Source organism: Delphinus delphis, chromosome 1, assembly GCF_949987515.2.
Source record: "Delphinus delphis chromosome 1, mDelDel1.2, whole genome shotgun sequence".
NCBI classification, from domain to species: Eukaryota; Metazoa; Chordata; class Mammalia; order Artiodactyla; family Delphinidae; genus Delphinus; species Delphinus delphis.
This window is the reverse complement of record NC_082683.1, coordinates 95,362,102-95,374,664: the sequence shown is the minus strand read 5'-3', so window position 1 is coordinate 95,374,664 and position 12,563 is coordinate 95,362,102. Positions and strand designations below refer to the sequence as shown.

Sequence of the window (12,563 nt, the reverse complement as noted above, 5' to 3'; positions counted from 1 at the left end):
GATGGCTCATTTGTTTCCATTAGTCACACCTCAGTTCTACTCAGATCTTAGCAATATCCATTCACGGATTTAACAAGTACTTATTTGCTCACCTAGTGAACCAGGCACTAGGCTAAGCTTGTTTTAGATTTTAAATGCCCTCAACCTCCTTTCCAAATTTTCAAGTATTCCTTGATTCTAGTTCCTGATTTTTATTGTTATCCACTGCCCCCCTTTGCATTTCTAAAAAGAACAGCTCAAGGGGAATAGCTGCCAGTGGTAGCAAAGTTGCAGCTGCAGAGTCCCAGAGGTGGGGTGGGAGCTGCAGGGAAGTCACTGCCTTTCCGGCTGCACGGTCAGCTCCACAGTCAGGGAAGATTCTTGTTCCCTGAAGTAATGCCCAGTGCATTTTAAAGGTCTGTCTCTGCAGAAAGTCATCTTCTCTGGCTTCTTTTTCAAGAATGACTGCAAATCACAATCTTTCCTAAATGAGTGACTGTGGCTAGTGAGTGTAGGTTGGAGAGAAATGCACAGCCAAAAAAAGAAAATGTATGCAAACAGAGAAAATATCTAAGTGGCACACAGCCGGAATTATTTTTACTTTATACCCTCATGGGATTTAAATCTGAAAATAAAACAAAAGTAAATTGAAATACCCAGTTTGCATCCACGAAATAACACTTCTGCACCAAATCTCGAGAGGTTTGGGGATGAGGACTGACCGGGTGGGAGGGGGGCGGGGCGAGATCTGATTCCTTAAGGCAGCCACACTGTCAGGAAGTGCCTAACTTGGATGGCAGGAGGCTTGGGGCAGAGGCCAAAGCTGAGAGGCAGGGCTGCTTACAGCACTCGGTGCCCTTGACGGGGTCAGGGAGGCTGGTGCACAGGCCCGGGGTATGCGGCACGGCGACCCTCCACCTGGAACCCAAGCTGTCACACGCAGTGTACTCGTAGTGGTACTCAGACTGCAGATGAGAGAAGAGTGGGCAAAATGTGCATTAGTAGCGGTCAAACATTAACAGCTTCCTACCCACTTCCTGTCCAGCACGATGGCTACTGACACTCATCGTCACAGTAACGAGCCCTGGGACCCCGGCAGGAAACAAGGCATCATGGAACCAAATGATTGTTATCAAACACGTACAGGAACTACGGTTATTGGATCATTCCTCTCCACCGGCCATGGTCTAGTCCCTAGAAACCCCCCCCCCCTTTTTTTTTTTAATGACTCTCTTTGCGGTTGTGTATAAATGTCCTGATAGGCCAGAGGAATGTGAGAAGCTAACCAAAGAACAGGCTACAAACAGGTGGAATTTTTCTTTTCCCAAACTGCAGAATTTATGAGCAGGGACAGGTCCATGAAAAATTTACAAAGGATTGTGACAAAAGCTGTATTTCTGTTTCCCTGATTTCCTTGCATTCTTCATGCTCTCTCCTTTTCTCCAGAAAAACTATGAATTCCCACCTCGAATTTTATGAAAATGTCACATTTAGCCCAGGCAGGTGATGGGGTCTCATCACATGAGCCTATTCATGCCTAATTTTTCTGTGCAATGGAAACTCACAGCTCAGTTGCTTTACCTGAACTAAGAATAAACTTAATAACAACAACAAAACTGCCAAATCAAGCATTAAATAAAACAGCAAGAGCCACAACAAAAATCACAGAAAGCACTACTTGGGAAAAAGAAAGCACAATAAACGAGCCAAATACTCTTCAACATTTCTTCCTCTTTTAAATCTCATAATAAACAACAGTCCATAGAATTAATGTGAATTTGGGCTTCCCTGGTGGCGCAGTGGTTGAGAGTCCGCCTGCCGATGCAGGGGACGTGGGTTCATGTCCCGGTCCGGGAAGATCCCATGTGCCGCGGAGCGGCTGGGCCCGTGAGCCATGGCCGCTGAGCCTGCACGTCCGGAGCCTGTGCTCCGCAACGGGAGAGGCCACAGCAGTGAGAGGCCCACATACCGCAAAAAAAAAAACCCAAAAAACTGTAAGAATTAATGTGAATTTGGTTCTGATAAGCATTTTACAATCCTTACTTACCAAAAACTATATTCAAGCCCTAAAGTACTTTGTATTACTGTATCCATAAGAAAAATAGAATTAATGTCCCCCTTCTACCCATATGAAAGGATGATTGCATAATATATAAATGCAAGTAGCTGGGGCTAAAACTGAGACAGTTTGAAGTTGGCTAACCTAAGAATGTATCAGAACCAAAAAAAGAAATCTTTACTTTTCCGAGGGGTTAAATAGACTGCCTTTCATCTCTTCTAAGATGCGTATTTCTTTCACATTTTAACATCTGTGAAATCAAGTTGTGGCTTATAACTGACACAATTAAGGAAGCATCGTGTCATGTTTTAACTGATGGAGTTTTTCCTTTCTTCTTGGTACATAAAAAACAGTTCTGTTTCTCCTGTGCTAGCTTGGCTTCTCGCGGCTTCCATGGAACTGTAGACACACTAGGGGTTCCCTGTACCTTATGCTATTCACTCCAGGCCCATCTACTAAGCACAGGCTTTCTTTTGGTCTTAGAAGCAGTGTTATTTCAGATTTGTGGAAATACAGTAAACATGTTGTTTCTTGATTTGTAGTTTCAGAAACTTAGGGTGCTGAGAGAACAATTTTAGAGCTCCATTTTTATTGTCTTCTATTATAAATATTTACCAAATATATATTGTCTGCCCAGCACTTAGAGGTACTAGATGTTGTGTCCAGTGTGGCTCAGGACAGCAACGCATAAACTGGGCACTTTCATCCAGAGGGAGCAGATGCGGAGTAGGAGGAGGAGTTGGGGGAATTGTGAGCCTAACTTTTTTTTTTTTGGCGGTACATGGGCCTCTCACTGTTGCGGCCTCTCCCGTTGCGGAGCGCAGGCTCAGCGGCCATGGCTCACGGGCCCAGCCACTCCGCGGTATGTGGGATCTTCCCAGACCGGGGTGCGAACGCATGTCCTCTGCATCAGCAGGTGGACTCTCAACCACTGCGCCACCAGGGAAGCCCCTACTTTTCCTCTTAATTCCATTCTTTTCTTCATCCCAGAGGACTCTGAGGATAAATAAGGCAACTACACATATATCAATTCAGGTCTAAAAATGATACTCTCCAAAGGGTTTTGCTGCAAGAAAGAGGGGTAAAATCCACAGTATGTAAATTAAATGGAGAACTGAGTGAATCAGGCAGAACGGATTCAATGTTCTGTCCGCGAACGTAATTATGCCTGTCATCTGCACAGTGCTTTTACATTCCCAAACACCATCTTATTTGATCTTTAAACTCCCAGAAGGCAAGCAGAGCAGGGGGCGTTTCCTCCATTGCACAGATGAGTAAACACTCTCCATGGGGTGAAATGGCTTGTCCAAGGTCACACAGCTGGTAAGTCACTGAGCTAGAACTCAGGCTTTGCTACCAGTAATCTTCCGCCCTCATAAGTCCCATCAAACACAAACTCACACTGGGAGCAATTTAACAGCCAAATCTAAAAATTAAGCAAGGCAGTGTTGGTTGTCTGCCAGCAACCAGGCTCGCTTCTGAGGCCTGAGAAGTGGTGTTAAAACATCTAATCTGGGGCTTCCCTGGTGGCGCAGTGGTTGAGAGTCCGCCTGCCGATGCAGGGGACGCGGGTTCGTGCCCCGGTCCGGGAAGAGCCCACATGCCGCGGAGCGGCTGGGCGCGTGAGCCATGGCCGCTGAGCCTGCGCATCTGGAGCCTGTGCTCCGCAACGGGAGAGGCCACAACAGTCAGAGGCCCGCGTACCGCAAAAACAAACAAACAAACAAACAACACCTAATCTGTTCGAGCAGATCGTTTCAGTCACTCTGACTGCATTTGGCCTCTCGGAGACACATGGGCCAAGCCTGCTTCTCTTTGCATCGTCTTTCATTTGGTGTCCCCTGGGTCCCGCCCTGGTGGGAGGTTTGCCGGGAAAATGCTGGTTCCGAACCTTAGAAAGTTTCCCTTTCAATATGTGCTACTTTCCTTCATGTCACTTGGGGATATTTACACCACCCAATGTGGCTGGCTCTGCTGCAGCTGTTTCAAATCTGAACTATACTTTGCGATCTCACCATCCAAGACACAGGCTTAGACAGACAGTTAAATCAGAGACATAACTGGCAGCGCTCCTCAATTATATTCAGAGTTCTGTGAACAAATCAATTCCCCCTCAGTACCTCAGTTTAACCAGTGATCTGTCTTTGAGAGGATACAGTCTGCATAATATACAGATTCACAAAGGAGACACACGAATAGATTTAATTCATATGTCCAGCATACAATTCCTTGTTCTCCCCATTCACAAAGATATGACACAAATCACAATTTTAAATGGGGCACAGGAAGCAGTGGCTGCTGCCTGTTCATCGAGGAAAGAAGGGAAGGGTTTGAAAACGAGGGGTGGGCATCTTACTTAATCTGCCCTCCCCTAAACCACCCAGTCACATGTGCTCCCAGGGAACACAAGAAATTAGAGGGAAAACCCCCAAAGCTGGCATCTGCTTTGCCAAATATTGGTAACGCTGATCTTTCAGCTCCAGAAGAAGGATTCACTCAGACCCACAAGGTTTGGGGTCCTTGCTGTCTGGGTAATGAGTGGACTGCTGAAATGAAAAAATAATCACCAAGCCAGGATGGTGCCTGGATGCAAATGTGTGCTTCTTTCCACCTTTCCCCCTTCTTTCAAATAACATGTCTTAGTTTTTTAGATGATTGTCAAAGTAATAGATTAGAGACTAGAGATTGGTATCACCAGTCTACAGATTAAGTGCTAGAGAGGCATGTGGTCGCTATCTACTGTGGAAGATGCTCAAGGTGTAAGCTGATGAGCTGGTGCCAAAGGGATGTGGTCCACGGCACAGGTGGTGCTTCGCTTCTTTGGCACGTGCACTAAGTAAATAGGCGAGCTAGAAGGGATTCCACGCCCCATCACCACATGGGGCTCAACCTCTCTCAGCCACAGCTGCCTCATCTGGAAAATGGGGACACACAAGTACCTGCCTCTCCAGAAAGCTGCCCAACTCAGAGTGTGAGTAAAGTTGAAATCTAGCTCAAGTTCTTCATGCTAGGCAGTGTGCCCAGAAAGGGGTGCCTTTTTCCCATGGGTAGTAGGTTGGTTGTGATCATAAATAAGATGATACAGGTCAAGCACTTACAGCAGTAGGTTTTTCAATCTTCAAAACATCTTAATGGAGTAGGTATTATTATTTTGCCATTTTACTGATGGGAAAACTGAGGCGTCAAGAGGTGAAGTTACCTGCTCAAGGCCACATAGCCTGGAGATTGCCAAGCTAGGACCGAACCCAGGCAATCTGAGTCCGTAGCCTGTGTTCCAGGCTGCTGGTGTTTGAGGGCAGCCTGTGTGGGCTACAGTCACACTCAGTGAAAGTGTGTCTGGGGCCCGGCACTGGCACTCAAGCTGCTGAAAACTTTGCAACAAAGGCCAAGGCATCAAAACCTTTGTGAACAGGGCCCAAAGGGGAAACAGTCAAGCCTGGCGCTATGTGGAATGGAAAGGCTGAAAGGCACTTAAACCTGGTTGGAGGACCTCGCCGTCAGGGACGCCTGCGGTTCTTGCCTGCCCACTATCCACAGCTCCCTCCCATGCAGCAGAGCCTCTTTGGAGGATACATCCCCTCCTTATTCTATTCCATCTAGGCGGGATCGTCAGAAGAGGTGGCCATCTGTCCTCTGCCGAGGCACGGACACACGGCCCACACAAAGCAAATCAGAGGCTCTCTCCGGGTAAGCAGGAGATGGGATGAGGGGGTGAGGCCACTTCACCGTGAGTAGGGACCTGAAGTCGTTGGGAACTCAGGGAAGGATGAGGCGGGAAAGTGGGCTAGCTGGGGATAAGCCCCTCCCTACTTCTCAGCTCTACCTAGGGCTGGCGTTGGTGCCCCTCCCCAGCCAAAATCCACAGCAGTCATAAAGCTGAAAATTATGCCAGGTGAAATAAGCCAGCCACAAACGAACAAATGCTGTCTGATTCCGCGTATGTGAGGTGCGCAGAGTAGTCAAGTTCAGGAAAAGAGAAAGTAGAACAGTGGTTGCCAGCGGCTGGGCGCCCGAGTACAGAGTTTCAGTTTTGTAAGATGAAAATAATTCTGTTGATGGATGGTGGCGACGCTAACACAACAATGTGAATGTCCTTAATGCCCGAACCGTACACTTAAAAATGATTAGGATGGTACATTTTATGTTATGTGTATTTTATCACAATTTTTAAAAAAAGTTATGCTACAGGAACATGCCCAATCTCTGACTTATCCTAATAAGTCCCCCAGAGAGTAGAAGCAGGATCATCTGGTAGTCTAAATTTAAGAAATATCCCCCAAATAAGATTATGTATGTCAGCTAATTGGATGGCCAAGTTCAAGAGGGAGGAGTGGAGGAAGGAGTGGAAGACAACAGACTGGAGTGGACATCATGACAGTCTCCCTGGAGATGCCCATGGTGGTTCCCTGATGCTTATGTGTTTGCCATTGACAACTCTTTGAAGCATTGCATTGCAGGTGTGCAAATAAATATTAATGCTAAAAACTACGTTTTTTCAAACATTCTGCTCTTTTGGAATTAAAATGTTTAAATTCTGGAAATACTGTTAACTTGGAACCTGTCAGGTCTTCTACGTTCTAGGAAAATAGTGTTCACTCATTCCGTGTTCAGCAAGTGTTTACTGAGGGCCTATTGTGTGCTAGGTTCTGGTGAAGCAGTGGTGTCTGAGACAAAGTCACAGCTCTCAAGCAGCATAGATGTGTATGAGGCGGGGAATGTGGGGCAGGGATGCACTGGGGAGGAGACAGACTATAAACACTTATGCACGTGCTAATTTCCAGTATTCCACCGTTCTCTACAATTATTTGTCATTGTACACTCTTGCTGGCCCCACTTTCTCCAGAGAAGGAATGTTGAAGCGCTAAAATGATGGTATTTGTAGGTGGAGCCTTTGGGAGATAATTTAGTCATGAGGGTGGAGCTCCCATGAAGGGAGTAGTGCCCTTAGAAGAAGCGAAGCAGAGCTAGCCCTCTCTCAGGCCTGGAAAGGATATAGCATGAAGACGGCTGTCTGCAAACCAGCAAGAATGCTCTCACCTGATACTGGATCTGCCAGCACCTTGATCTTGGACTTCCCAGAACTGTGAACTTTCCAGAGCTGTGAGAAATAAACTGTTCACGTTTTAAGCCACCCAGTCTATCGTATTCGGTTTTAGCAGTCCAAACAGATGAAGACAGTGTCTAGGGACTCTGGCAAAGACCACAACATGTCTCTGACTCCAGCTTGACACGAACCATTGAACCACACTGTTTCTTTTTCAACTCATGATGGTTTGAAAGTCATGACAAGCCAGACCTGACAAAAAGATAGCCTAGCTGCCTAGAAGTAACCTCTGCCACAGCAGAGAAGACAGAGATGGCCAGCTACGACTGTCCGAGGGAGAAGCACTGGTGATTGGGTGGCAGTGAGGTCTAGAGTTTCAGTGGCCTTCTTCCTGCCAGGGCATTTCTCCAGCCCAGCTGGCCAAGGACACTGGCAACGGGTGGCCCAGACTGACTGGAGAGTCCAAGGGCTGCTTCCCAAACAGGGCCTCCAGTTGTTAACGTTGTTGGTATGGCACAGGCTGCAAAGCTCCTGGGGCCATGAGGGCTCAGTGAGCTGCTAAAACAAGCAGTCAGAGAGACTAAGAACAAATGGCTTAGTTGGGCATTCGACACTCTGGGCCTCGGTCTTCTCATTTGTAAAATGAGGAAGTTGGATTTAGGCGATTTCTAGCTTCTAAGATTCCTTCCAGTTCCAATACCTCATTATGTTATGGTTGGTGTGTGCATGCAAATCTGTTCTTTCCACCTTTCCCCCTCTTCCTTCAAAATGGCACTTCTGGGCTTCCCTGGCGGCGCAGTGGTTGAGAGTCCGCCTGCCGATGCAGGGGACACGGGTTTGATCCCTGGTCAGGGAAGATCCCACATGCCGCGGAGCAACTAAGCCTGTGCGCCACAACTACTGAGCCTGTGCTCTAGAGCCCGTGAGCCACAACTACTGAGCCCACGTGCCACAACTACTGAAGCCGCACGCCTAGAGCCCGTGCTCCACAGCAAAAGAAGCCACCGAAATGAGAAGCCCGCGCACTGCAACGAAGACCCAACACAACCTAAAATAAATAAATAAAAAACAAAATGAAGATCATATGGTATGTGGTTTCTTCTTCTGACTTTTTTTTACATTTTAGGTCACAAGCACTCTCCTGTGTCTTTAAGGTTGCACCATAATTTCTCTAACCATTTTCCTGTTGTCAGACATTGAGTTTTGTCCAATTTTTCCTTATTTTAAATAGCACTACAATGAAGCTTTATGTGTATCTCTGATTATTTCCTTTGGAGAGATTCCCAGAAGTGGGATTACTAGGGTAAAGAGTATGAGTTTCTTTAAGATTCTTGATCGGGGAGGATATTTCTAAGAGAAAACAGACATTTCTAAGTCTTTTTTATTTCTTCACTTTTTACTACAATAAATTTCAAATATATTTTAATTTTTTAATAAATTTATTTATTTATTTTTGGCTGCGTTGGGTCTTCATTGTCGAGAGCGGACTTCTCATTACGGTGGCTTCTCTTGTGAAGCACGGGCTCTAGGTGCGTGGGCTTCTTGTGGCATGCAGGCTCAGTAGTTGTGGCGCACAGGCTTAGTTGCTCCGTGGCATGTGGGATCTTCCCGGACCAGGACTCGAACCCGTGTCCCCTGCATTGGCAGGCAGACTCTTAACCACTGTGCCACCAGGGAAGTCCCTCAAATATATATTTTAAAAAGACAGAATATGATGACCCCTATGTACCCATCACCCAGCCTCCATACTTATCAGTTTCTGCCATTCTTGCTCATCTACCTCTACGCAGTCCTCATTTACTTCTATCCACTCCTCCCCAATCGAAGTTGTTATTTTTTCTAGGTTTTTTTTTTTATTTTTAGCAAAAATTTATATACACTGAAATGCACAAATCTTAACTTGTTCAGTTTGGATAAATGGCTACACTTGAGTAAAACAAAGAATCACCGCCCAGAGACTGCTGGGGAGAGCGGTAACCCCTCGGCCACCGCCCCCCACAGACAGAGCCAAGCAGAGTCTCAGATCCTGAGTCTTAGAGTCACCGAGCCAGTGCTGCACAAAGTCACAGCCACCAAGGAAGCAGGTGAGCAACACAACTTGGGTTTGTCTTGGCTGGGACAGGGCCTGCGTCAAGAAACAGGTTCTTAAGTAAACCCGGCTTCTGACTAGAGGCCTTGGGGTCTGGAGGAGGCCCCCTCCTGCTCTTCCCCCAGCTGCAGGCTCAGCCCCGTCTCCTCTCACCATCCCTGAAGGGCAGATCCTTTGGGGGCCGGGTGCACCAGGCAAACACCTGAGCTGGTACAGTGGGGCCAGTAGGTATTTGTTGGTTCAGCTGCAGATGCCACTTTGCTTGGAAAGCCTCTGACCTAGACGGGAGCAGATCCCATTAAACAATCCTGACTGTCAAGGAGAGACCAGCCCTTCGCTGGGAGGGAGGAGTGAGCTCTACTTAGCACAGAACATGGAAGACCACGGTGAAATGTCAGAATTTGAACATCACGGCCCCAGAGAGACTTTCTCTGTTGCCCAGCCCTAGCCGGATGGTTTCCCAAACTCCTGTTCTTTGTTCTTTTGGCTTCGGAGTGTCCTCACTCAGGTTTTGGGTGGATGGTCCGCTGAGGCTCAGAGACACAGTGACCTTGACCTCTCAGGACCTTTCCTATTGTTCGCTAGCCATCAGACTGGAGAGACTCCCTCTTTCCTCCCTTCTCTCCCTCCCTCCTTCCCACCCTTTTAAGACTGCTAACTCAGTAGCAGTGTCTCCTGGGCCCTAAAGGCCTAGACATACCAGTCCTCAACCTCTGGTGCCTACATCTGTCTGATTATCACAACTGTCTGGAGATCACATTAAAAATACAGATTCCTGGGTTCTACCTCCAAGATTCTGATTCCCCACTAGATCTTTTTCTCCTTCCGCCCTCTTTCAAAACTCACTCTTTTATGCCTCAAGACTTAAATATTTATCCCATTTGGAAGCAAATCATATAAATACATCTCACACAAGACAGGGACCTTTAATCTAGGATCCTGGACCACTTTCCCCATAAAACCAGATACAGAATTTTAGGTATATGCATTTTTCTGGGCACTGTTTTCATCAGATCCTCTAAGGAGTCTGTTATCCATCCCCTCACACACAGGAAAATCATTGACATCTATAATAATGCGTTCTTAATTTTTAAATGGCTTAATATTTTTACCCCACAACAGGCTGTTCACTTTTTAACAGGGGGCTGAAATATTTTAACCCAGGCACTTTCAAATTCTGCTCCAGAGTCTAGGGGTTTAGAAAGCCAGACCCTTCAAAGGGGAGTGGGGATTCCCCACTTTAATGGAGCAAGGTTGTTTTTAAAAATCTGTTTAACATGCTAGTCTTCTCAGTTTAGGTTTTGTTTGAATCGGAAGTTCCACACTCGGGCTTCCCTGGTGGCACAGTGGTTGAGAGTCCGCCTGCCGATGCAGGGGACGTGGGTTCGTGTCCCGGTCCGGGAGGATCCCACATGCCGCGGAGCGGCTGGGCCCGTGAGCCATGGCCGCTGAGCCTGCGCGTCCAGAGCCTGTGCTCCGCAATGGGAGAGGCCACAACAGCGAGAGGCCTGCGTACCGCAAAAAAAAAAAAAAAAAGTTCCACACTCAGAAAAAGTTTAACACCAATCTTTACTTGAAAGAGCAAATCCCTAAAGGTGAAATTGCAGGCATGAGGCAGAATCACAGAGTTAAGGATGCCTTTTTGGCCTTCTCTTAATCCCCCTACATAGTCAGTTGTTACCTCTACCTACAAGCGATGCCCCCTCTCTCCCAGAGCAGGCACCAGCTGACACACCCCAAGCAGGCTGACCCCTGCCAGCTGTCCTCAATCTGTGTGCTGTTGCCTAGCAACACGGTGTCAGGAGCCCTAGGGATCTCAGGAGTATGGGGGAGCCCTGGTCTTACATTGCCCCTTCTTTCACATTTTCTATTCTACTCTGAAATTCCAGATTCCATTCTGATCAAATACAGCAGAGATGGTGCTTGGTGTCCCCAGCAGGACCTGCCCTGCTGGTTTGGCCGTGGACACAACACACAAAGCAGATACGGGGTCTCTACACCCAGCTGGGGCAGTTTGTGGCACCGTGCTCTGGGCCAGACAGGCCTCTGACCCTGAGGTCTAACCTGTCTGTAACTAAGCTGCTTGTCCATTTTGGGCACAGTCTTGGTTGGGGGCTCTTAGGAGACAGGACTGGTACCGTGATAACAGCTGCCGCTAATGAGGGCTTATGACCACCCATGTGCCAGGCTCTGGACTGGGCACTTTACATGCATCTTCCCTTTAGTCCCACAAGCCTCCCTGCTATTATCCCTACTTCCCTGACCTCCCTGTTTACAGTTGTAATCCACTCCCCTCAGTCCCACTGATCCTCAAATCCTGAATGACCTTTTTTCCATAGCACGTATCACCTTCAAACACACTTTATAACTTAGTTATTCATTATATTTATTGTCTATTTCTGCCCCTGCCCTCACTGCAGATGAGATGTAAGCTCCAGGGATCTTTGTTTTTGCTCACTGATGCAGCCAAAGAGCTCAGAAGAGTGCCTGACACACAATAGCTATCAATAAGTATTTGTTAACAAGGTCCTACTGTCTAGCACAGGGAACTATATTCAATATCCTGTGATAAACCATAATGGAAAAGGATATGAAAAAGAATACATAGATATGTGTAAATAGTCACTTTGCTGTACAGCAGAAACTAAACACAACATTGTAAATCAACATACTTCAATAAAATTTAAAAAAATAAAATAAATGATAAATATAAAACAATAAGTATTTGTTGAGTGACTGAATGGTGAGCAACGGCATGACTTGAGAGCAGCTCTGGAGCTGTGCAGACACTCCAGATTACAGCCAAAAGATCTAGACTCTCATCTTGGCCTGACACCCCCGAACTATATGATTATGGGCCCGTTATTAAATCTCCATGTACCTCAGTTCCCTCCCCCATAGAGCAGGGGTGCTAACACTCTGCTAAGATGATTAACAGATTCCTTCCCCCTAAACTGACTAACATCAAACTATCAAGACAATTAGGAGATTAGGTTCAGGAATGCTCTTTGTAAACTGGTTAAAGAAGAAGAAGAAGCCAGCTACTGGTTAAAGAAGAGAGGGCACGTGGAGGGGTCACCCAGGTCCTTCTCTCCTCTTTCTGGCAATAGGACAGGGAGAAAGGAGCCAGGTGACATTTCTGGCCTAACGGCAAAGATGACAGCAGCAGTTCGATCCTCCTAGTTTCCCCTGATGTTTACCACCCACGCTGACTCACCCTCTTCTCTGATCCTAGTCTACTCATACATATGAAACAACATCTGTCCTTTTTCCCCCAGCAACTCCCCCAAAGCTAATCTCTCCAGGAGAAAGCCTGGTCATTGACATTTATGACACTCGGTAACAGCGGCCAGTCCGTCAGGTGCAGAGGGCTTTTCATATTGCTTGTAAAT

At 46.9% G+C, this 12,563-nt stretch overlaps 1 protein-coding gene across 3 annotated transcripts in view; it reads right to left on the bottom strand.

Moving 5' to 3' along the window:
* Window positions 1-12,563, bottom strand: part of ELAPOR1 (endosome-lysosome associated apoptosis and autophagy regulator 1) — a 70,055-nt gene that overhangs the window by 34,965 nt on the left and 22,527 nt on the right. For all 3 annotated transcript variants that reach the window (XM_060006580.1, XM_060006596.1, XM_060006589.1), the window contains exon 2: window positions 824-944. In XM_060006580.1, coding sequence (XP_059862563.1) covers window positions 824-944 — 121 coding nt within the window. The remainder of the gene's footprint in view (window positions 1-823; window positions 945-12,563) is intronic.